Source organism: Ranitomeya imitator, chromosome 6, assembly GCF_032444005.1.
Source record: "Ranitomeya imitator isolate aRanImi1 chromosome 6, aRanImi1.pri, whole genome shotgun sequence".
Lineage (NCBI taxonomy): Eukaryota > Metazoa > Chordata > Amphibia > Anura > Dendrobatidae > Ranitomeya > Ranitomeya imitator.
Window position 1 is genome coordinate 491,971,650 of NC_091287.1, and position 26,905 is coordinate 491,998,554.

The 26,905-nt window shown below is 43.1% G+C and overlaps 1 protein-coding gene across 1 annotated transcript in view; it reads right to left on the minus strand.

The window, feature by feature from the left end:
- The window catches only part of FBXO43 (F-box protein 43), a 53,393-nt gene extending 26,712 nt beyond the window's left edge, over positions 1-26,681 (minus strand). The window contains exon 1 of the mRNA XM_069731650.1: positions 26,353-26,681. Coding sequence (XP_069587751.1) covers positions 26,353-26,406 — 54 coding nt within the window. The 5' untranslated portion in view covers positions 26,407-26,681. The remainder of the gene's footprint in view (positions 1-26,352) is intronic.
- Between the last annotated feature and the right edge of the window lie 224 nt (positions 26,682-26,905).

The following is a 26,905-nucleotide window of genomic DNA, read 5'->3' on the forward strand; positions in this document are numbered from 1 at the left end:
AAAACGTTCCTCTGAACATTTTCTCTGCCCGACGGACCGTTTTTTTTTTTTATGCAGGATCCAGTGAAAGACGGATGAAAGGGATGGCCATCCGTCACTTAGGCTACTTTCACACTAGCGTTGTACTCGGCCCGTCGCAGTGCGTCGGGCCGGCGTACCGACGCTAGCAGTGAATGCGTCGCACAACGGGGGCAGCGGATGCATTTTTCCAGCGCATCCGCTGCCCCATTGTGAGGTGCGGGGAGGTGGGGGCGGAGTTCGAAATGGCGGACCGTCGGCAGCAAAAAAACGTTACATAAGAGAATGGAGGGCACAATCCAACCAAATATCAAAAGGGCAGAGGTTCAACCCAAAGCATGACCTATAGTACACATAACAAACACCAAGAAAAAGATGTCATGCTATATATAAAGGGGAACCACCAAACAATACTAGAGATATACAAAAATCAAATAGAAATTTTATTGTATCGACCAACACACAAAACAAACCACTAGAATTAAAAACATTTAAAACAAAGAATAGGTCAACAAGGGTTCCTATGTGGAACCCCCCCCTTGGACATGTACTTGTATAATAATATAACCTTCGATGGTAAGATCAATGGCAGACACAGCTGCTCTGCATGCACATATACATAAATGGTAGAGTATAATAAAACACGAAAAAAATACTCACAAGGATTATAACAAATACATATAAATACTACTGGTCCAGCTCGCAGCACACAAAGGTAGGTATAGATCAAAACAGTGTCCGATATTATTATATATAGAGGTATATTCAGTATAGCAATAAATATTACCCAAATGTTCTCTTTCAGACAAATATATATGTGGGTACCAATACGAGACTGGCTGGTATAAAATAATCTAGCAGTCAGTTATCAACATATATGTATGGGAATATATCAATAATAGTGATAGCAACCTAAGTAACCTTTACAAGCTAACATGAGCAAGTAGGTAACAAAATAAGATATATATACGGGTGCCGACGCGAGACTGGCTAGTATAAGACAATGCGAGACTGGCTGGTATAAAATGATCTAACAATCAGTTATCAACATATATATATGAGCATATACCCATAGTAGTGATGACAACCTTATATAATCTTTGCAAGCTGATATGAACCGATAGGCAAAAATGAAGAGCACATATACAGTGTCTATATTAGGGGGAACACCATAAATATGGATCTCCCCCACACACAGAAACGTCTGGAGGTCAGAAGTATACTGAATCCCTTATGGTATACATAGCCCCCACCAAGCACAGACACATGCTGTCAACAATGGTCCCAATGCCTACCAAGACCGGAGTAAAACAGATAGAGCCCCCAAGTAGTGAGGCACTGTACTGCCATAAATGTGCAGAGAACACCAGTAGAACATAACCAAATGTCAGATAAGCACAGAGGTCCAGGGGGCTGAAGCCCCACGCGTATCGCCACTAAGAGTGGCTTCGTCAGGAGCAGGTGTCACACCTGGGCAGAACTCCTCTGATATCCACTCCTTTGCTACGACTTCTTCACCCTCTCTACAATACAGTTCTCCTTCAGTGTCTCTTTCTGGAAGCTGCCGCACTCAGGGCAGGCACAGCTCCGTGTCCTTCTGTCTCGGCCTCTGACAGGATCCCACCCCTGTCAGGGACCAACTACCTGAGCAAAACTTAGCCAGCAACTAACTAACTTCTTCCCCAGGCAACCAGTTTTACCCAAGTGTGAGGAGTGCCCTAATAAATAGGAGCAGAGCTCCCCCTGGTGGCCTGGAGTGCAAAATGTGTTGCATGCTTGTGATACCTGGATTCAGTTGTCCTTCCTTGCCTCCAAAAGGTAACATCACTCCCCTAGAGGAGAATGATATTACTGCAACAACCAGGACCCTGGGGCGCTGCATAGCCATAAAACAGAAATGGTGAGGGAACACTTAGCCAATTTAAATCTCCTGGTTCAGATGAACTATATTCTAGGGTACTGAGAGTTGGCAGAAGAAATTGCAGAACCACTAGCCAGAATCTTTGAAAACTCCTGGAAAACAGGAGAAGTCCCAGAAGATTGGAGAAGGGCAAATGTCCCCATGTTCAAAAAAAAAAAAAAAAAAAAAAAAGGGAAAGAAGACTGAGCCAGGAAATTGCAGTACCGTGAGCTTTACTTCTATACTAGGAGAGATATTTGAACAAATTATTAAACAGCATGTATGCAAGTACTTGGATAAGAATACGGTAATTAACAAGAGCCAGCTTGGGTTTGTAGCAAACAAAGCATGCCAGACTAATCGAATTTCCTTCTATGATGGAATCACTAACCAAGTGGATCAGGGAAATGAGCCAGATATACATCTAAAAACTATTAAAACTGCTGCACCCAGTAAACTAAAAAAAAAACAACAACAAAACCCAGTAAACCAAGTAACACATCGCTGGAATCAGGGTCTATTTTGCTACATTATGCTGCTCTCAGATTAGGTAGCAAAAACCTGGTGACAGATTCCCTGTAACCTCTTAAAGACCAGAGGTATTTTTGCATTTTCATTTTTTACTCCTCTTGTTCCCAGAGCCATAACTTTTTAATTTTTTTGTCCGGGATCCAAGAAGTATCGTTTCTCCTTGCGGAGAGTGACATGTTAATCATGTCGATATGAGGAGACTTAAAGCCGCAATGCTCGTCTGGGAAATATGCAAATTGTCTCTTCAGAGAGGAAGACGACTAGAACTCTAGAGCCACCTTTTGGAAGCAGCAATCCTAACATTCAATGTCGACCCTTTAACGAGCCTTGTCACATGACTTAGGATAAGAGCCAAACCAGATCTCAATTTGCAGAAACCCCTCGTCAGTGCAAAGTGGAGATCTGATTTGGCTGAGAGAGGCGTCTGACCGGGATCCAAGAAGTATTTGGAGCGCCCCCAGACACAGGTTACTCGGTACCGGTCCTCTCTGCCTCAGTTCTGGGGTTGTCACGGTGGCTGGACCCGGTCCGTGACCCTGCTAAGGGGCGTCCAATAAAAGGGATGATGAAAGTCAGCTAAGGCTTCGTGACGCCACCTGTGGTATTCAGCCAGGGAGACCAACGCGGCTTGGGGTCCGCTGGGGTGATGTGATGGCAGCTAGATGGTATACCTTCCCACAGGTGAAGTATGTCCCCAGGGCTTCCCGATAATGTAGATGGCGATGGTGTGAGGTGCAGTCAATAACGAGGACACAAGGTTGCAGTCTCTTTACATCTTTACTGAAGGCTTCAGGATCCTCAATCCAGAGCACAGTTAACAGGACTGTCTGAGACCAGCCGGTCCGAAGGCACATCCAGAGTTCCCTTTCCAGGTGGAAATCGTTGCCTACCACTAGCGCCTGTGTGTTGTAGTGCTTCCCTGCTGAGCATTCGGGATAGTCCTCACAACTGCTGTTCTCGCTCTTTCTATTCTCCGTCCCCCAGGTTTGTTATGGCTAGGACGCACCCGTTTGACGGGTAGGCTCGGAGCTATTCTGGGACCCTAGAGACGACCCTCTCCACGGTTGCCCCCTATGTCTGCTTAGGTGATGCAAGGTAGACAGCCAACCTATAATTAACTGTCCTGCGGTATTTGAAGTAAGGCATAGAGTCAGTTACTTCCTCGGTGTTCCGGTCACCGGCTACGCGCCTCAGTAGGATGTTGCCGTTCTCGGGGCACGACTCCTACTGGCTCTCCTTTGTGCTTTGATCTCGTTTCTCACTGTCCACAATATCCTTCGCTTCGTGTCCTTTCTTTAGATGCCGACGCAAGGTAGTGCAGGCGCGGCTCTGTAGCCATCTGTCCTTGTCGCTAGGTGCCTGCCAGGTTCCCACGCCTGACAGGGACCCCCCTGAATCTTCCCGCAACACCCCCTGCCACGGGATGTTGCCTGGACAAAACCCAGTCAGCTTCTGACTAACTTCCTATCCAACCCCTAGTTTTACCAGTGTGAGGAGTGGCCTAATAAATAAAACCTTTTGGCCGGAGTGTGAAGTGTAATGTGTGACTGTGATACCTGGTCAGATGAACTCCTTTAGTGCCATCAGACGTACCATCACTCCCCTTAGCGGCAGAGCGACATTACTGCAACGACCAGGTCTCTGGGGCGCTGCATATATGTAAAGTGACATGTTAAGCATGTTGAGATGAGGGAGTGTTAAATATTAAATTATTAAATTGAATTATTCTTATTCTCAATTCTGTACTGAACACTGCCTCTCGCTGACATTACAAAAGCTATTTCTGTATACTTAGCTCAGAGTAAAGTTAACACCATATAGAGAGAACACGTGTTCTATGAGACATATATAATCCACAGCTTGTCGGAGGGTGGGGGCTGGCACCTTCACTCTACAGACTTCAGACTCACAGAAGAAATGAACAGCTTGTAGCCATGATGACTTCTACTCCATGACAAAGACAGACGCCATTTACCATTCAGAATCTCAAATGGACAATCTCTTTGTAACTACGCCACCTATTTTATGTTTTGCTGCAATGTGTTTTTTTGTGGACAATCCAATAAACCACTACATTTGTTATGAAAATATGACATTTTTCTTTAAGAGAATTGCATCTGGTAAAGAGCCCTTATTAAATAAATGCGAAATAAGCATATTTAACAAGGAGACTGTTAGGAATGCTACTTCCAATAGGTGGCACTAGAGTTCTAGTCCTCCTCCTCTCTGAAGAGACAATTTGCATATTTCCCAGAGGAGCATTGCAGCTTTAAGTCTCATCTTGACGCTCTTAAAGGGAACCTGTCACCCCGAAAATCGCGGGTGAGGTAATCCCACCGGCATCAGGGGCTTCTCTGCAGCATTCTGTAATGCTGTAGATAAGCCCCCGATGTTACCTGAAAAAGGAGAAAAAGACGTTAGATTATACTCACCCAGGGGCGGTCCCGCTGCTGGTCAGGTCGGATGGGCGTCTCCGCTCCGCTGCGGCGCCTCCTATCTTTCCATGACGTCCTCTTCTGATCTTCAGCCACGGCTCCGGCGCAGGCGTACTTTGCTCTGCCCTCTTGAGGGCAGAGGATAGTACTGCAGTGCGCAGGCGCCGGAAAGGTCAGAGGCCCGGCGCCTGCGCACTGCAGTACTTTGTCTGCCCTCAACAGGGCAGAGCAAAGTACGCCTGCGCCGGAGCCATGGCTGAAGATCAGAAGAGGACGTCATGGAAAGAAGATAGGAGGCGCCGCAGCGGACCGGAGACGCCCATCCGACCTGACCAGCAGCGGGACCGCCCCTGGGTGAGTATAATCTAACGTCTTTTTTTCCTTTTTCAGGTAACATTGGGGGCTTATCTACAGCATTACAGAATGCTGCAGATAAGCCCCTGATGCTGGTGGGATTACCTCACCCGCGATTTTCGGGGTGACAGGTTCCCTTTAACATGTCACTCTCTGCAAGGAGAAACGATACTTCTTGGATATCGGTCAGACGCCTCTCTCTCAGCCAAACCAGATCTCCACTTTGCACGGACGTGGGGCAGTACCCCAAAACAGTGTCTGCAAATTGAGATCTGGTTTGGCTCTTATCCTAAGTCATGTGACAAGGCTCGTTAAAGGGTCGACATTGACTGTTCGGATTGCTGCTTCCAATAGGTGGCACTAGAGTTCTAGTCCTCTTCCTCTCTGAAGAGACAATTTGCATAGTTTTTTGGTCAAAATGGCTATGTGAGGTCTTGTTTTTTGCAGGACGAGTTGTACTTTTTATCACCACCATTGATTTTACCATGCTGTGTACTCGAAAACGGTAAAAAAGTTCCAAGTGCGGTGAAATTGCAGAAACATGCAATCCCACAATTTTTTTTTTTTACCATGTTTACTAAATGCTAAAACTGATCTACCATTATGATTATCAATGTCATTACGAGTTCATAGACCCCAAAACATGTATAGATTCTTTAATAAAGTGGTGGAAAAAAAAAAAGCCGCAGTACTTTGATCGGCTCTGCTACATACAGGCGATCAGGTCGCCTGTATGTAGCAGAAATGCTCACTTACTATGAGCACCAACCACCGGGTGGCGCTCATAGCAATCCGGCTAAGACAACCAAAGAGGTCTGCTGGACACCTCTGGTTGTCATGCCAACCCATCGGTGACCAGCGATCACGTGATAGGGTCACCGACGGGTGGGACTTCAGCGAGCTTCCTGAAAGCGCGAGTGAAATGCCGCTGTCAGAGACTGACAGCATTTAACTAGTTAACAGCCACGGGTTGATCGTGATTCCACCAGCAACTGTTTCTGGCATGTCAGCTGTATAAATCAGCTATCATGTGCCTGGAAATGTGTGCTCAGCGCTGGAGCCTGCAGCAAACAGGGGGAGTCCAACATTGGCGTACTATTACGCCCGATGACGGAAAGGGGTTACGTAGGTCCATCAGCAAATCTTTGGATGTCTAACAAGGAAAGCTTAACCCTATAATCCCATTGGACATACTATCCCATCGAGGTGACCTGGGACTTAATTCCCAGTGATGGGATAGTATGTCCAGCGCGATAAGCCGCGCTCATGGGGAGAGCGCAGCCGATCGGGGTCGGGTGTCAGCTATCGCAATAAAAAGCGTCTTTTAGTGTGTGTGACAGCTGCCAATAAAAAAAAATCAGCTAAAAAAAACAGCTATAAAAGTAAATCAAACCCCCCTTCATCACCCCCTTAGTTTGGGGCTACATTTACGGTTGGGATTAGGGTTTGGTTGGGATTAGGGGTGTGGTTAGGGTTGGGGGCATGTTCGGGTTAGGGTTGGGATTAGGGAAAGGGGTGTGTTTGGATTAGGGTTTCAGTTAGAATTGGGGGGTTCCACTGTTTAGACACATCAGGGGCTCTCCAAACGTGACATGGCGTCCGATGTCAATTCCAGCCAATTCTGCGTTGAAAAAGTAAAACAGTGCTCCTTCCCTTCCGAGCTCTCCCGTGTGCCCAAACAGGGGTTTACTCCAACATATGGGGTATCAGCGTACTCAGGACAAATAGGACAACAACTTTTGGGGTCCAATTTCTCCTGTGACCCTTGGGAAAATACAAAAACGGGGGCTAAAAAATAATTTTTGTGGAAAAAAAAAGGATTTTTTATTTTCACGGCTCTGCGTTATAAACTGTAGTGATTCAAAAAAGATTACCGCACACGCAAATCTTTTTTAAATGATTGACTTGACCTCACGGTCAGTTTACCAGCACCTCCTTGTCCCTGACCTGAATGCACACCATTTTTCTTGTCTATATAAACTGTAGTGAAACACTTGGAGGTTCAAAGTTCCTTGGGGGGGGTCTTCTTTCCAAAATGGTGTCACTTGTGGGGGTTTCAATGTTTAGGCCAGTGGTCCCCAACTCCAGGCCTCAAGGGCCGCCAACGGTGCAGGTTTTCAGGATTTCCTCAGTATTGCACAGGGGTTGGAATCATCACCTGTGCAGATGATCACATTACCACCGATGCAATACTAAAGAAATCCTGAAAACCTGCACTGTTGGCGGCCCTCGAGGCCTGGAGTTGGGGACCCCTGGCTTAGGCACATCAGGGGCCCTCCAAACGCGACATGGTGTCCTATCTCAATTCCAGTTAATTTTGCATTGAAAAGTCAAACGGCGCTCCTTCCCTTCTGAGCTCTGCCAAGCACCCAAACAGTGGTTTACCCCCACATATGGGGTATCAGCGTACTCAGGACAAATTGCACAACAACTTTTGGGGTCCAATTTCTTCTGTTACCCTTAGGAAAATAAAACAAATTGGATCAGAAGTAAATTCTGTGTGAAAAAAGTGAAATGTTCAATTTTTTTTAAATTTTATTTAAACATTCCAAAAATTCCTGTGAAACACCTGAAGGGTTAATAAACTTCTTGAATGTGGTTTTGACCACCTTGAGGGGTGCAGTTTTTAGAATGGTGTCACACTTGGGTATTTTCTATCATATAGACCCCTCAAAGTGACTTCAAACGTGATGAGGTCCCTAAAAAAAAAAAAAAAAAAGAATGGTGTTGTAAAAAGGAGAAATTGCTGGTCAACTTTTACCACTTCCAACTGCCTAACAAAAAAAATTTTTGGTTCCAAACTTGTGGTGATGTAAAGTAGACATGTGGGAAATGTTACTTATTAAGTATTTTGTGTGACATATCTCTGATTTAAGGGCATAAGAATTCAAAGTTGGAAAATTGCGAATTTTTCACCAAATTTCTGTTTTTTTCCCCCATATATAAACGCAGGTAATATCAAAGAAATTTTACCACTATCATGAAGTATAATATGTCACGAGAAAACAATGTCAGATTCTTCAGGATCCGTTGAAGCGTTCAAGAGTTATAATCTCAAAGGGACAGTGGTCAGAATTGTAAAAATTGGCCCGGTCATTAACGTGCAAACCACCCTTGGGGGTAAAGGGGTTAAAGCACCCCTCCAGCAGCATTTTTTTTACCGCTGGAGTGGTGCTTAAAATCCAAATCCCCTGTCTTACACTTACTATACGGCATCTTCATCTTTTCACTTTCATTCTCCCACATATTTTCACCTGCTGGCTGCTCCAGTGTTTCATGGAGCAAGCTGGAGGTCACAACTCAATACAAGACCGAGAGCCTTGTTCTGGCACTCAGACTTGCATTGAGGGAGCTTCAGACATCTAGCCAGTCAGAAGCTGCAGTCACAAGATGGTGCCGCAGCACCAAAAAAAGGGTAGATGTCGGAGGGCGAGTATAAGAGTAGGGGCATAAACCCCTTCCCGCCGCGGCCCTTTTTCGTTTTTTGCTCCCTTCTTTCCTAGAGCCTTAACTTTTTTATTTTTCTGTCAATATGGTCATGTCAGGGCTTATTTTTAGCGGGACGAGTTGTACTTTTGAACGACACCATTGGTTTTACCATGCCTTGTACTAGAAAACAGGAACAAAATTCCAAGTGCAGTGAAATTGCAAAAGTGTAATCCCACACTTGTTAGCTTTTTTGCTAGCTTCACTAAATGCTAAAACTGAACTGATATTATGATTCTCCATGTCATTACAAGTTCATAGACACCTAACATGTCTAGGTTATTTATCTGAGTGGTGAAAAAAAATTCAAATCTTTGATTAAAAATAATGCGCCATTTTCCGATACCCGTAGTGTCTCTATTTTTCGTGATCTGGGGACAGATGAGGGCTTATTTTTTGCGTGCCGAGCTGGCGTTTTTAATGATACCATTTCGGTGCAGATACGTTCTTTTGATCGCCCGTTATTGCATTTTAATGCAATGTCACGGCGACCAAAAAAAACGTAATTCTGGAATATCTAATTTTTTTCTCGCTACGCCGTTTAGCGTTCAGGTTAATTTTTTTTTATTGATAGATCGGGTGATTCTGAACGCGGCGATACCAAATATGTGTAGGTTTGATTTATTTTTTTATTGTTTTATTTTGGATCGGGCGAAAGGGTGGGGTGATTTAAACTTATTTTTTTATTTTTCTCATATTTTTAAAAACATTTTTTTTCTTAACATTTGCCATGCTTCAATAGCCTCCATGGGAGGCTAGAAGCTGGCACCACTCGATCGGCTCAGCTATATAGCAGCGATCATCAGATTGCGGCTATGTAGATGAATTTCAGGCTTGCTATGAGCGCCGACCACAGGGTGGCGCTCACAGCAGGCCTGCATCAGTAACCATAGAGGTCTCAAGGACCTCTATGGTTATCATCCTGATGCATCGCCAACCCCCGATCATGTGATGGGGGTGGGCAATGCGCTCATTTCCGGCCGCGCGGCCGGAAGCGGTAGTTAAATGCCGCTGTCAGCGGTTGACAGCGGCATTTAACAGGTTAATAGCGGCGGGTGAATAGCGATTTCACCTGCCGCTATTGCGCGCACATGTCAGCTGTACAAAACAGCTGACATGTCACGACTTTGAGGTGGGCTCACCGCCGGAGCCCACATCAAAGGGGGAGACACGACACGCGCAGTACTAGATTTCCTTTTTGAAACGCACAAGGTGAAAGCCACTACAGAATTTAGATGTACTATACAGATTTTGATGTGGAAACGCTATGGAAAGAAGACATAAAAATCCAGTATGCATGCAGGTATCAAAAAGCCAGAAAAGGCTTCAATTTTGGGGGCAGGTCAGCACCGACCTATATTTCTTTAGTAGTGATGAGCGAGTATACTCGATCGGGTTTTCCAGAGCACGCTCGGGTGGTCTCCGAGTATGTTAGTGTTCGGAGATTTAGTTTTTGTTGACGCAGCTGCATGATTTGCAGCTGTTAGCCAGCTTGAATACATGTGGGGATTCCCTAGCAACCAGGCAACCCCCAAATGTACTCAGGCTGGCTTGCAGTCGCAAATCATGCAGATGCGTCAACAAAAACTAAATCTCCGAGCAGTCACAAATACTTGGAGACCACCCGAGCGTGCTTGGGAAAACCCGCTCGTCACTATTTTTAAAGGAAACTTCAAAATGGGTCAGATGTATTAAAATACATGCAACCTAATTAGGATAGGATGCACAAGTGTGTCCTGGAAGGCAAATGTTAAATGCCAATTTCCTTCATCCCTTCCCGACGAGTGACAACCATGTACGTCACAAGTCAAGTATGAAACAGGAGCGGACATACCTCACAGGGGAACAGAATACAGTATACACGAGTTAAAGTGAACCACTGCCACCTCCAAATCAGCATCTGTTAGAGACACAAAGGGGCCAATGTACTGTTCTTGCACAGGTGGCCTCTTCAGTCTGTCTGCCAGTGGTACCAACATATAAATGTGGGCTCATGAAATTAGCTAGCTCCACACTAATGGGTGCTGGCTGTGTTATAGAGCCAAAAGCCATCACTACCAATGAATAGACCCAACTCAGATCATGGCTGTTTAACCCAATAAATGCTTTTTTTTTTGTGGTAAAAACGCTATAAAAACTCATTAAAAACGCATACATTATGCATCCTATCATTTAGAATACATTCTGCATGTTTTGTGCACATGATGCATTTTTTTCCGCAAAAAAAACAAAACAAAAATGCATCGCGGTAAAAAAAAGCAGCATGTTCATTAATTTTGCGGATTTTCTGCGTTTTTCCCGCTATTCTATGCATTTGGGGAAAAACGCACAAAAACGTGAAAAAAAAACGCATGTGGATTTCTGGCAGAAATGTCGGGTTTTTTGTCAGGACAATTTCTGCAAGAAATCCTGACGTATGCACATACCCTTACTGTCAGCATGGGAGTGAGCGGGGGAAGCTGCCAGGGACCTACCTGTCTGGCTAGTATTAAAACTATGTTTCTCCCTGAAACACTGCAGCGTTTCAGAGTAGGCCAAGTTCACTCTGGGTGTTTTTCACGGCGGTTTTTCATGCATTTTTTTCCATTCAACGGGCAAAAAACGCTGGGGGAAAAAAAAAAAACCCACTGAAAGTAGTGTCATGCTGTTAGTACAAAAAAAAACAAAGAAAAAAAAAACAACTTGCTTTTAGCACGAAGTACTTGCAGCGCCCCAGAGATCTGGTCGTTGCAGTATGACACTCTGCCGCTAAGGGGAGTGATGGTACGTCTGATGGCACTGAAGGAATTCTACTGACCAGGTATCACCAGCACACATTACACTTCACACTCCGGCCACTAGGGGGAGAAAAAGGTTTTATTTATTGGGCCACTCCTCACACTGGTAAAACTAGGGGTTGGGTAGGAAGTTAGTTAGAAGCTGACTGGGTTGCATTCAGGCAACATCCCCTGGCAGGGGGTGTTGCAGGGAGAAGACACAGGGGGGTCCCTGTCGGGCGTGGGAACCTGGCAGGTACCTAGCAAACAGAGCAGAACTTTACGGAACCGCGCCTGCACTACCTGGCGGCGGTATCCTAAGAAAGAGACACGAAGCAAAGGGTATTGTGGAACAGTGAGAAACGAGATCAAGCACAAAGGAGAGCCAATAGGAGTCGTGCCGTGAGACCGAGGCAACATCCTACTGAGGCGCGTAGCCGGTGGCCGGAACACCGCGGAAGTAACTGACTCTAGGCCTTACTTCGAACTCCGCAGGACAGTTAATTATAGGTTGGCTGTCTACCTTAAATTTCCTACGAAGACATAGGGGGCAACGCGTGGAGAGGGGCGTCTCTAGGGTCCCGGGAGAGCTCCGAGCCTTCCCGTCATACTGGTGCGTCCTAGCCATAACACATCTGGGGGACGAGAAACTAGTAACATCTGGAACAAGAGAGAATTAGAAAGAATGAACGAACGAGAACAGCAGTTGTGAGGACTATCCCGAATGCTCAGCAGGGTAGCACTACAACACACAGGCGCTAGTGGTAGGCACTGATTTCCACCTGCAAAGGGAACTCTGGATGTGCCCATCGGACCGGCCAGTCTCAGATAGCCCTGTTAAACGTGCTCTGGATTGCGGATCCTGAAGTCTTCAGTAAAGAGGTAAAGAGACTGCAACCTTGTGTCCTTGTTATTGTCTGCACCTCACACCATCGCCATCTACATCACTGGGAAGCCCTGGGGACATACTTCACCTGTGGGAAGGTATACCATCTAGCTGCCATTCCATCACCCCAGCGGACCCCAAGCAGCGTCGGTCATCCTGACCGAACACCACAGGTGGCGTCACGAAACCTTGACAGACTATCACCCTTTATTGGACGCCACTTGGCAGGGTCACGGACCGGGTCCAGCCACCGTGACAACCCCAGAACTGAGCCAGCAGAGGACCGGTGCCGAGTGACCTGTGGCCCTGTGTCTGTGGGCGATCCATACTAATGACAAAAAAAAAAACAAAAGCTTTGTGCATCAGATATCTGAAATCTCAGACATAGCTGGTACTGTCAAAGGCAGCTGAAAATTAGCACAAAAAAACACAAAATAAAACTGCCCAGTATGAATATAATCTAAAAAACAAATCTAAAACATACATGGCTGTGATCATATAGCCAATGAGAGATATACTGCCATGGTTTGGCACCACGTATCAGCTGACAGGATCCCTTTAAGAGAATCCCTACCTTTCTATTAAAAGAAAAAAAGGTCTGATTGATTAAAACATCAAGTTAACGTGAACGGTAAAAACTGTAAAATACCACTCAAAAATAAAAAATTAAACCCTAAAATACTAGAAAAACTACAAGTTGCTGCACAGCCACACAAGTTCTCATACGACGATGGAAGAGAAATTGTTATAACTTTTCTGGCCGACGTTGGCCTCCAACAGAAGTGACGGGATCTCCTGTAGCTCCGAACGTTGCCATTAACCCATTCAATGCAACTATCGCTGTCAGCATCATCCAACACCGGATGCTGCAGGGGGCGCACCATTATGAACTCAGAAAAAAAAAAAAGTTTCAGGCTATATGCACACGTTGCGGATTAGACTGTGGAATTTTCTGTGCAGATTCTGCATTTCTTGGCAGAAAACGCAAGTCAAAATCTGCACTCTTTTTTGCAGATTTCATGCGTTTTTTACCCCTTCGGATTTCTATGGGTATGGGTGCAGAAACGCAGGGACGGACTAAACTGCATATTGGGATGATGGGATGATGGGATGCAATACTAGACTCCACCACTAGATGGCAGCACATTTTACAAATGCAGCCCAGGAAATGACTTCTTGTAATATAGCAAGAAGGGAATTCAATGGAAATACTTAAATGAATCAGAACATCCACAGGGATGGATTAATAATAATAATTTTATTTATATAGCGCCAACATATTCCGCAGCGCTTTACAAATTATAGAGGGGACTTGTACATGGATTAAAGTTTAATAATAGAACCAGGGAAAAAAAGATTGTAACTATATGGGATTATGTGTAGAATATCGGGTTACACACGCCTGGTGATATATCTCATCAACATCTCATAGGAATATGGGTATAATTATTGTTCTGTATGGGGATTATGGGTGAAATATCACAAATACACATGCTCAGGAACATACTTCATCTACTTCTGATAGGAATATGGGTATATCTATTGTTCTGTATGGGGATTATGGGTGAAATATCACAAATACACATGCCCAGGAACATATTTCATCTACTTCTGATAGGAATATGGGTATAATTATTGTTCTGTATGGGGATTATGGGTGAAATATCACAAATACACATGCTCAGGAACATATTTCATCTACTTCTGATAGGAATATGGGTATAATTATTGTTCTGTATGGGGATTATGGGTGAAATATCACAAATACACATGCCCAGGAACATACTTCATCTACTTCTGCTAGGAATATGGGTATAATGGTTTTTTGTGGGTGTTATAGGTGATATATCATGAATACACATGCCCAGTGTCATATTCGATCAATTCCTGGTAAGAACACGTATGTGTACAATTATTGTTTTATATGTTGATTATTGGTAAAATATGATGAAACATTTCATTAACTTCCGGTAAGAATATGGGTATATTTATTATTCTATATGGGGTTATGGTCAGAATGCTATGGAGATACAGATCCTGTAACCTATTTGCATCTGACAGGATTACATGTCCATTGACTTCTCCCACCCCTGGGAGATGTGAGCCCTGGCATCATAGGTCTTTGACCCAGTGTTCCCACCTCCTTATTAGGCCGGCCATGTCATAGAGATGAGCAGTCTTGCACCATACTTCTTGCTTATATACCTATATTATTCTCAATACATTGTTCTTTATAGGATGTTGGATCTTTTGCAGGATTTTATTGGTTACTTAGGTTTGTTGACATCAATAACTTTTAATGGAGATATATAGAATTTTTTTAAAATAACTTTTAATAAAATAATAGGTTTTATCTTAACAGAAATATTTGGAAATGGAACATGTATTTTAGTGTATACTGGTCTCTAGGTTAATACGAAGGCCATCATAACAAATCCAACAAAATAGCTTTCATGGAACAATAAATGATCCCGCTTACGTTTACATGTCTGATATACAGTTAGGGCCAGAAATATTTGGACAGTGACACAAGTTTTGTTATTTTAGCTGTTTACAAAAACATGTTCAGAAATACAATTATATATATATATATATATATATATATATAATATGGGCTGAAAGTGCACACTCCCAGCTGCAATATGATAGTTTCCACATCCAAATCGGAGAAAGGGTTTAGGAATCATAGCTCTGTAATGCATAGCGTCCTCTTTTTCAAGGGACCAAAAGTAATTGGACAATAGACTCTAAGGGCTGCAATTAACTCTGAAGGCGTCTCCCTCGTTAACCTGTAATCAATGAAGTAGTTAAAAGGTCAGGGGTGGATTCCAGGTGTGTGGTTTTGCATTTGGAAGCTGTTGCTGTGAGCAGACAACATGCGGTCAAAGGAACTCTCAATTGAGGTGAAGCAGAACATCCTGAGGCTGAAAAAAAAAGAAAAAATCCATCAGAGAGATAGCAGACATGCTTGGAGTAGCAAAATCAACAGTTGGGTACATTCTGAGAAAAAAGGAATTGACTGGTGAGCTTGGGAACTCAAAAAGGCCTGGGCGTCCACGGATGACAACAGTGGTGGATGATCGCCGCATACTTAATTTGGTGAAGAAGAACCCGTTCACAACATCAACTGAAGTCCAGAACACTCTCAGTGAAGTAGGTGTATCTGTCTCTAAGTCAACAGTAAAGAGAAGACTCCATGACAGTAAATACAAAGGGTTCACATCTAGATGCAAACCATTCATCAATACCAAAAATAGACAGGCCAGAGTTAAATTTGCAGAAAAACACCTCAAGAAACCAGCTCAGTTCTGGAAAAGTATTCTATGGACAGATGAGACAAAGATCAACCTGTACCAGAATGATGGGAAGACAATAGTTTGGAGAAGAAAGGGAACGGCACATGATCCAAGGCACACCACATCCTCTGTAAAACATGGTGGAGGCGACGTGATGGCATGGGCATGCATGGCTTTCAATGGCACTGGGTCACTTGTGTTTATTGATGACATAAGAGCAGACAAGAGTAGCCGGATGAATTCTGAAGTGAACCAGGATATACTTTCAGCCCAGATTCAGCCAAATGCTGCAAAGTTGATTGGACGGCGCTTCATAGTACAGATGGACAATGACCCCAAGCATACAGCCAAAGCTACCCAGGAGTTCATGAGTGCCAAAAAGTGGAAAATTCTGCAATGGCCAAGTCAATCTCCAGATCTAAACCCAATTGAGCATGCATTTCACTTGCTCAAATCCAGACTTAAGACGGAAAGACCCACAAACAAGCAAGACCTGAAGGCTGCGGCTGCAAAGGCCTGGCAAAGCATTAAGAAGGAGGAAACCCAGCGTTTGGTGATGTCCATGGGTTCCAGACTTAAGGCAGGGATTGCCTCCAAAGGATTTGCAACAAAATATTGAAAATAAAAATATTTTGTTTGGGTTATGTTTATTTGTCCAATTACTTTTGACCTCCTAAAATGTGGAGTGTTTGTAAAGAAATGTGTACAATTCCTACATTTTCTATCAGATATTTTTGTTCAACCCTTCAAATTAAACGTTACAATCTGCACTTGAATTCTGTTGTAGAGGTTTCATTTCAAATCCAATGTGGTGGCATGCAGAGCCCAACTCGCGAAAATTGTGTCACTGTCCAAATATTTCTGGCCCTAACTGTAGGATTCGGTATTGCTTCTTCATCAGTAGGCAAGGCATAATTGAATCTTATGTGCCTGTTTTCCATCCAGGTTCACTTGAATGGGAATGGAAACTTTCATATTGTTCCCCGCTATACAGGGCATATTTTTTTTTTTTTGTGTGGCTGTTTCTGTGCTGCCACTATCATCCTCTGCTGTGCTTCGGAAACCCAGGTCCAGTGGTGGCATATTTCCTTCTACTTCTTCAAGAGAATTCTGACCTCTGCCGGAACACTCATGTGGAGGGGTGGACATCAGAGGAGGATGATGTCTGCCTGACATAGGTCACAGACATCATCCTCCCTCTCCACTGCAATAGGGATTGGCGGTGGGCAGACCTACCCACCCCTCTCCCTCTGCCCTCACTGCCTCCCTGATTGCACAGTTTAGCTGTGCCACCATCAAAAAGTCCTATGTTCAGCACATTCGTTCCTGATGTACAGAATACACATTATGCCAATTCAGAGCCTTTATATACTCTTTACTGTATTTTATGGGCACTTTTGGAAAATAATGAAAGTCTAAAGCGCCCATAAAATACAAATTACTTGTAAAATTCTGGATTCCAAGCTAAAAATATCAATCTTCCTTGTTTTTGATCTGTTTAAAGAGTCAGTGTACTTTTTACTTGTCATTTTCAGCTCCGTGCCGTCCTCCAGATGCTTTTTGGACCCACGATGCCGGGTCTCCTCATGCTCCTTCACCGCTTCTGACCTGCCGCAGCTCTGGAGTCCGGTCTCAGCACTGCGCTCCAACAATTGAGAAAAATCGGAGCGCAGCACTGAGACCGTGTGCCTGATTGGCTGGCTGCTCGCAGGAGTTTGCAGCTAGCCAATCAGGATCACTGTATTAGCGCTGGCACTTCCGTGTCATGTGACACAGCTTGCTCAGCGCTGATACAGGATCCGGGATCTTCAGCAGGTCAGAAGCGGGTGAAGGAGCGCGAGGAGACCTGGCACGGCTGGACTGAGGAGGATCTGGAGGACAGCGTGGACCTGAAAATGAAAAGTTAGTAAAAAGGACAGTAACTCTTTAAAAAGTAAGTCCACATTAAAATATAAAGGTTTTTTTTTAAATATCAAGTCTCTCACCGTAAACAAAATGGCAATAACATTTTGCACTAGTTTCTTTTACATTGTAAACATAGGAAATATTTTGGTGGTCGGCCCATCGGTCCCGCACACTTCTGGTGATACCAATTTCGACACATTACACACAGGATCTACATAGTAACATAGTTAGTAAGGCCGAAAAAAGACATTTGTCCATCCAGTTCAGCCTATATTCCATCATAATAAATCCCCAGATCTACGTCCTTCTACAGAACCTAATTGTATGATACAATATTGTTCTGCTCCAGGAAGACATCCAGGCCTCTCTTGAACCCCTCGACTGAGTTCGCCATCACCACCTCCTCAGGCAAGCAATTCCAGATTCTCACTGCCCTAACAGTAAAGAATCCTCTTCTATGTTGGTGGAAAAACCTTCTCTCCTCCAGACGCAAAGAATGCCCCCTTGTGCCCGTCACCTTCCTTGGTATAAACAGATCCTCAGCGAGATATTTGTATTGTCCCCTTATATACTTATACATGGTTATTAGATCGCCCCTCAGTCGTCTTTTTTCTAGACTAAATAATCCTAATTTCGCTAATCTATCTGGGTATTGTAGTTCTCCCATCCCCTTTATTAATTTTGTTGCCCTCCTTTGTACTCTCTCTAGTTCCATTATATCCTTCCTGAGCACCGGTGACCAAAACTGGACACAGTACTCCATGTGCGGTCTAACTAGGGATTTGTACAGAGGCAGTATAATGCTCTCATCATGTGTATCCAGACCTCTTTTAATGCACCCCATGATCCTGTTTGCCTTGGCAGCTGCTGCCTGGCACTGGCTGCTCCAGGTAAGTTTATCATTAACTAGGATCCCCAAGTCCTTCTCCCTGTCAGATTTACCCAGTGGTTTCCCATTCAGTGTGTAATGGTGACATTGATTCCTTCTTCCCATGTGTATAACCTTACATTTATCATTGTTAAACCTCATCTGCCACCTTTCAGCCCAAGTTTCCAACTTATCCAGATCCATCTGTAGCAGAATACTATCTTCTCTTGTATTAACTGCTTTACATAGTTTTGTATCATCTGCAAATATCGATATTTTACTGTGTAAACCTTCTACCAGATCATTAATGAATATGTTGAAGAGAACAGGTCCCAATACTGACCCCTGCGGTACCCCACTGGTCACAGCGACCCAGTTAGAGACTATACTATTTATAACCACCCTCTGCTTTCTATCACTAAGCCAGTTACTAACCCATTTACACACATTTTCCCCCAGACCAAGCATTCTCATTTTGTGTACCAACCTCTTGTGCGGCACGGTATCAAACGCTTTGGAAAAATCGAGATATACCACGTCCAATGACTCACCGTGGTCCAGCCTATAGCTTACCTCTTCATAAAAACTGATTAGATTGGTTTGACAGGAGCGATTTCTCATAAACCCATGCTGATATGGAGTTAAACAGTTATTCTCATTGAGATAATCCAGAATAACATCCCTCAGAAACCCTTCAAATATTTTACCAACAATAGAGGTTAGACTTACTGGCCTATAATTTCCAGGTTCACTTTTAGAGCCCTTTTTGAATATTGGCACCACATTGCTATGCGCCAATCCTGCGGAACAGACCCTGTCGCTATAGAGTCCCTAAAAATAAGAAATAATGGTTTATCTATTACATTACTTCGTTCTCTTAGTACTCGTGGGTGTATGCCATCCGGACCCGGAGATTTATCTATTTTAATCTTATTTAGCCGGTTTCGCACCTCTTCTTGGGTTAGATTGGTGACCCTTAATATAGGGTTTTCATTGTTTCTTGGGATTTCACCTAGCATTTCATTTTCCACCGTGAATACCGTGGAGAAGAAGGTGTTTAATATGTTAGCTTTTTCCTCGCCATCTACAACCATTCTTTCCTCACTATTTTTTAAGGGGCCTACATTTTCAGTTTTTATTCTTTTACTATTGATATAGTTGAAGAACAGTTTGGGATTAGTTTTACTCTCCTTAGCAATGTGCTTCTCTGTTTCGTTTTTGGCAGCTTTAATTAGTTTTTTAGATAAAGTATTTTTCTCCCTATAGTTTTTTAGAGCTTCAATGGTGCCATCCTGCTTTAGTAGTGCAAATGCTTTCTTTTTACTGTTAATTGCCTGTCTTACTTCTTTGTTTAGCCACATTGGGTTTTTCCTATTTCTAGTCCTTTTATTCCAACAAGGTATAAACCGCTTACACTGCCTATTTAGGATGTTCTTAAACATTTCCCATTTATTATCTGTATTCTTATTTCTGAGGATATTGTCCCAGTCTACCAGATTAAGGGCATCTCTAAGCTGGTCAAACTTTGCCTTCCTAAAGTTCTGTTTTTCTTCATGATAAAGGTCAGCCTTTATTTACTTATTTCAGCAACCTTGACGTCCAACCACAAAATATATCAATAAAGTCACAAAAGCTATTTTCAAGTCAATGCTTCAGACAGTTTTCACAACCTTGAAGAAAAAAAAAAAAAAAAAGCAAAAACTTTGTTAAACCCGTCTTTCCAGGCCAGTTTCAGCATCTTTGAGCGTATAAACACTGCATATGTCCAGGAAATCAATGCAGATATTTTCAAATTAATAGTTCAAACTGTTATCGCTATATTAATGAAAAGCCGTCATATAGAGACAATAAACAGCCTATACTGACTTATTACAGCGCTATTGAATGCAGAATTACCAAGCTGTAAAAGGAAATTACTTAGCCTATTTGACGCTGTAATATAAATGTACATATAGGTATTCATTTATTATGGAGCTTAGGTGCCCACAAGTTTTTAAAGATATTTTTTCAAACAAAGCTGCAAAATTATTTGGCCTCTGTAAATATAATATTTCACATTGAATTACCATGGAGGTGAATAATTCTATTCATATTATTATGGGAAATTCATCAAATGTGGTACTGGGCATGACTATTTGGGATAAATATATATGTTCTTAAAATAATGATAAATATGTTCCTGGGCATGTGTATTTGTGATATTTCACCCATAATCCCCATACAGATCAATAGACATACCGTATATACTCGAGTATAAGCCGAGATTTTCAGCCCAAATTTTTGGGCTGAAAGTGCCCCTCTCGGCTTATACTCGAGTCACGGTAGCGGTGGGGTCGGCGGGTGAGGGCGCTGAGGCATACTTACCTGCTTCCAGCGATCCTGGCGCTGCCCCTGCCGTCCCACGGTCTTCTGTGCTGCAGCTTCTTCCCCTCTTCAGCGGTCACGTGGGACCGCTCATTAGAGAAATGAATAGGCGGCTCCACCTCCCATGGGGGTGGAGCCGCCTATTCATTTCTCTAATCAGCGGTAACGGTGACCGCTGATAGAGAAAGAGGCTGCGGCACCGAAGACCGTGGGACAGGCAGAGGGAGCCGGACGTCGGGACCAGGTAAGTATGTCATATTTACCTGTCCCCGTTCCAGCCGCCGGGCGTCGCTCCATCTTCCCGGCGCCGCTCCGTCTTCCCGGCGTCTGCGCTCTGACTGTTCAGGTCAGAGGGCGCGATGACGCATATAGTGTGCGCGGCGCCCTCTGCCTGATCAGTCAGAGCAGAGAGACGCCGGGACTGGACGCCGGGAGCTGCAATCAAGAGAGGTGAGTATGGCTTTTTTTTTTATTGCAGCAGCAGCACAGATTTATGTGGAGCATCTATGGGGCAGCAGAGCACTATATGGGGCACAGATATGGGGGCAGTATGAACGGTGCAGAGCACTATATGGGGCACAGATATGGGGGCAATATGAACGGTGCAGAGCACTATATGGGGCACAGATATGGGGGCAGTATGAACGGTGCAGAGCATATATGGGGCACAGATATGGGGGCAGTATGAACGGTGCACAGCACTATATGGGGCACAGATATGGGGGCAGTATGAACGGTGCAGAGCATATATGGGGCACAGATATGGGGGCAGTATGAACGGTGCAGAGCACTATATGGGGCACAGATATGGGGGCAGTATGAACGGTGCAGAGCACTATATGGGGCACAGATATGGGGGCAATATGAACGGTGCAGAGCACTATATGGCACAGATATGGGGATATATGAACGGTGCAGAGCACTATATGGCAGAGCTATGGGGAAATATGAACGGTGCAGAGCACTATATGGCACAGCTATGGGGCAATAATGAACGGTGCAGAGCACTATATGGCACAGCTATGGGGAAATAATGATCTATGTTTATTTTTGAAATTCACCGGTAAATGCTGCATTTCCACCCTAGGCTTATACTCGAGTCAATAGGTTTTCCCAGTTTTTTGTGGCAAAATTAGGGGGGTCGGCTTATACTCGGGTCGGCTTATACTCGAGTATATACGGTACCCATATTCCTATCAGAAGTAGATGAAGTATGTTCCTGGGCATGTGTATTTGTGATATCTCACCCATAATCCCCATACAGAGCAATAGATATACCCATATTCCTATCAGAAGTAGATGAAGTATGTTCCTGAGCATGTGTATTTGTGATATTTCACCCATAATCCCCATACAGATCAACGGATATACCCATATTCCTATCAGAAGTAGATGAAGTATGTTCCTGGGCATGTGTATTTGTGATATTTCACCCATAATCCCCATACAGAACAATAATTATACCCATATTCCTATCAGAAGTAGATGAAGTATGTTCCTGGGCATGTGTATTTGTGATATTTCACCCATAATCCCCATACAGAACAATAGTTATACCCATATTCCTATCAGAAGTAGATGAAGTATTTTCCCGAGCATGTGTATTTGTGATATTTCACCCATAATCCCCATACAGATCAATAGATATACCCATATTCCTATCAGAAGTAGATGAAGTATGTTCCTGGGCATGTGTATTTGTGATATTTCACCCATAATCCCCATACAGATCAATAGTTATACCCATATTCCTATCAGAAGTAGATGAAGTATGTTCCTGGGCATGTGTATTTGTAATATTTCACCCATAATCCCCATACAGAACAATAATTATACCCATATTCCTATCAGAAGTAGATGAAGTATGTTCCTGGGCATGTGTATTAGTGATATTTCACCCATAATCCCCATACAGAACAATAGTTATACCCATATTCCTATCAGAAGTAGATGAAGTATGTTCCTGGGCATGTGTATTTGTGATATTTCACCCATAATCCCCATACAGAACAATAGTTATACCCATATTCCTATCAGAAGTAGATGAAGTATTTTCCTGAGCATATGTATTTGTGATATTTCACCCACAATCCCCATACAGATCAATAATTATACCCATATTCCTATCAGAAGTAGATGAAATATGTTCCTGGGCATGTGTATTTGTGATATTTCACCCATAATCCCCATACAGATCAATAATTATACCCATATTCCTATCAGAAGTAGATGAAGTATGTTCCTGGGCATGTGTATTTGTGATATTTCACCCATAATCCCCATACAGAACAATAGTTATACCCATATTCCTATCAGAAGTAGATGAAGTATGTTCCTGGGCATGTGTATTTGTGATATTTCACCCATAATCCCCATACAGAACAATAATTATACCCATATTCCTATCAGAAGTAGATGAAGTATGTTCCTGGGCATGTGTATTTGTGATATTTCACCCATAATCCTCATACAGAACAATAGATATACCCATATTCCTATCAGAAGTAGATGAAGTATGTTCCTGAGCATGTGTATTTGTGATATTTCACCCATAATCCCCATACAGAACAATAGATATACCCATATTCCTATCAGAAGTAGATGAAGTATGTTCCTGGGCATGTGTATTTGTGATATTTCACCCATAATCCCCATACAGATCAATAGATATACTCATATTCCTATCAGAAGTAGATGAAGTATGTTCCTGGGCATGTGTATTTGTGATATTTCACCCATAATCCCCATACAGAACAATGATTATACTCATATTCCTATCAGAAGTAGATGAAGTATGTTCCTGGGCATGTGTATTTGTGATATTTCACCCATAATCCCCATACAGAACAATAATTATACCCATATTCCTATCAGAAGTAGATGAAGTATGTTCCTGGGCATGTGTATTTGTAATATTTCACCCATAATCCCCATACAGAACAATAGTTATACCCATATTCCTATCAGAAGTAGATGAAGTATGTTCCTGGGCATGTGTATTTGTGATATTTCACCCATAATCCCCATACAGATCAATAGTTATACCGATATTCCTATCAGAAGTAGATGAAGTATGTTCCTGGGCATGTGTATTTGTGATATTTCACCCATAATCCCCATACAGAACAATAATTATACCCATATTCCTATCAGAAGTAGATGAAGTATGTTCCTGGGCATGTGTATTTGTGATATTTCACCCATAATCCCCATACAGAACAATAATTATACCCATATTCCTATCAGAAGTAGATGAAGTATGTTCCTGGGCATGTGTATTTGTAATATTTCACCCATAATCCCCATACAGAACAATAGTTATACCCATATTCCTATCAGAAGTAGATGAAGTATGTTCCTGGGCATGTGTATTTGTGATATTTCACCCATAATCCCCATACAGAACAATAATTATACCCATATTCCTATCAGAAGTAGATGAAGTATGTTCCTGGGCATGTGTATTTGTGATATTTCACCCATAATCCCCATACAGAACAATAGTTATACCCATATTCCTAGCAGAAGTAGATGAAGTATGTTCCTGGGCATGTGTATTTGTAATATTTCACCCATAATCCCCATACAGAACAATAGTTATACCCATATTCCTATCAGAAGTAGATGAAGTATGTTCCTGGGCATGTGTATTTGTGATATTTCACCCATAATCCCCATACAGAACAATAATTATACCCATATTCCTATCAGAAGTAGATGAAGTATGTTCCTGGGCATGTGTATTTGTAATATTTCACCCATAATCCCCATACAGAACAATAGTTATACCCATATTCCTATCAGAAGTAGATGAAGTATGTTCCTGGGCATGTGTATTTGTGATATTTCACCCATAATCCCCATACAGAACAATAATTATACCCATATTCCTATCAGAAGTAGATGAAGTATGTTCCTGGGCATGTGTATTTGTGATATTTCACCCATAATCCCCATACAGAACAATAGTTATACCCATATTCCTAGCAGAAGTAGATGAAGTATGTTCCTGGGCATGTGTATTTGTGATATTTCACCCATAATCCCCATACAGAACAATAGATATACCCATATTCCTATCAGAAGTAGATGAAGTATGTTCCTGGGCATGTGTATTTGTGATATTTCACCCATAATCCCCATACAGATCAATAATTATACCCATAATCCTATTAGAAGTAGATGAAGTATGTTCCTGAGCATGTGTATTTGTGATATTTCACCCATAATCCCCATACAGAACAATAATTATACCCATATTCCTATCAGAAGTAGATGAAGTATGTTCCTGGGCATGTGTATTTGTGATATTTCACCCATAATCCCCATCCAGATCAATAGATATACCCATATTCCTATCAGAAGTAGATGAAATATGTTCCTGGGCATGTGTATTTGTGATATTTCACCCATAATCCCCATACAGATCAATAGATATACCCATATTCCTATCAGAAGTAGATGAAATATGTTCCTGGGCATGTGTATTTGTGATATTTCACCCATAATCCCCATACAGAACAATAATTATACTCATATTCCTATCAGAAGTAGATGAAGTATGTTCCTGGGCATGTGTATTTGTGATATTTCACCCATAATCCCCATACAGAACAATAGATATACCCATATTCCTATGAGATGTTGATGAGATATATCACCAGGCGTGTGTAACCCGATATTCTACACATAATCCCATATAGTTACAATCTTTTTTCGCTGGTTCTATTATTAAACTTTAATCCAGCCCTGTGGATTTTCTGATTCATTTAAGTATTTCCATTGAATTCCCTTCTTGCTATATTACAAGAAGTCATTTGTAAAATGTGCTGCCATCTAGTGGTGGAGTCTATTATTGCAGCCCATCATCCCATCATCCCATCATGCAGTTTAGTCCGTCCCTACTGTTTATCACTTGCGGATCTGCAGCGAATCTGAGCGGGAAAAAAAAAAAAAAAAAAAACGAAAAAAAAAAACTGCATCGCCTTCACTGTACAGTCAGACTACATATCCTGGATGTTTTTACATCACCATTAAAAATATAAATAAATAAAACAAGGAGAAATTTCCTTTTTTTAAAGCATTTTATGTCATTTGGAGTTTAGCATTACTCCGTACATTATAAGGTAAAATGAACTGGGCCATTAAAAAAAAAAAAAAAAACTGGTACCGAAAAAAAAAAAAAAAATGTTTTTGCAGTACCAGATTTCGTTCTGTTTCTCTTTTTTAAGACCCAGCTCATTTTCCCTTATAATAAACGGGGTAACGCTAAAGAATGCCGAATGATATAAAATGCTAAAAATAAATAAATATATAATATATATATATATATTATATATATATATATATTTGATTGATTGAAAAAAAGCGCACAAAATAAGAACTGATCATGTACACATATTACACACGGACCCCTATGTATAATAAAACTTGCTCGCTGCTATGGACGTGGCGGACGCCGCAGTGAGGGGTCTCCAGCCTGTAGCCCCCACCTGCCCTGACACCACTACTCCCATCGTTCCCTCCACACAGGACTCTGCCCCCATCGTTCACCTTCAGTCCGTGCAGGAAGCTCCAGCAGCCGGCCTCAGGCGTCTCCTCCTCCATAATGACCTATGGTCTGCAGAGTGCAGTGGCAGACAGAGGATGGCAGAAGATGGAGCCGGTCAGTGCCCGCCGCTGTCACACCGAGGAATAACACGGCAGCCCCCTCACCACACTAATAATGACCCAAGCACATGCCAGTCTTCCTATGGCAACGCCAATCCGGCGGCTGTGGCTACTGGCGCTCTCTATGGGAACTGCGAGCCACAAGCGGCAGATTTCCCTCACAGACGTTCAAACCGCCCGCCATTCCCAACCGTCACCGCCTGAGGAGGCGCGGGGGCGCGCAGCAGGCCGGGGGCGCGCAGCAGGCCGGGGGCGCGCAGCAGGCCGGGGGCGCGCAGCAGGCCGGGGGCGCGCAGCAGGCCGGGGGCGCGCAGCAGGCCGGGGGCGCGCAGCAGGCCGGGGGCGCGCATGGGCTCAGAAAGGTCTCCTCATAGTGGCGCACATCGGTGGGGATCTGCAAAGTTGCATGCCAAGGTTTAAAAAAACAAAATAAAAA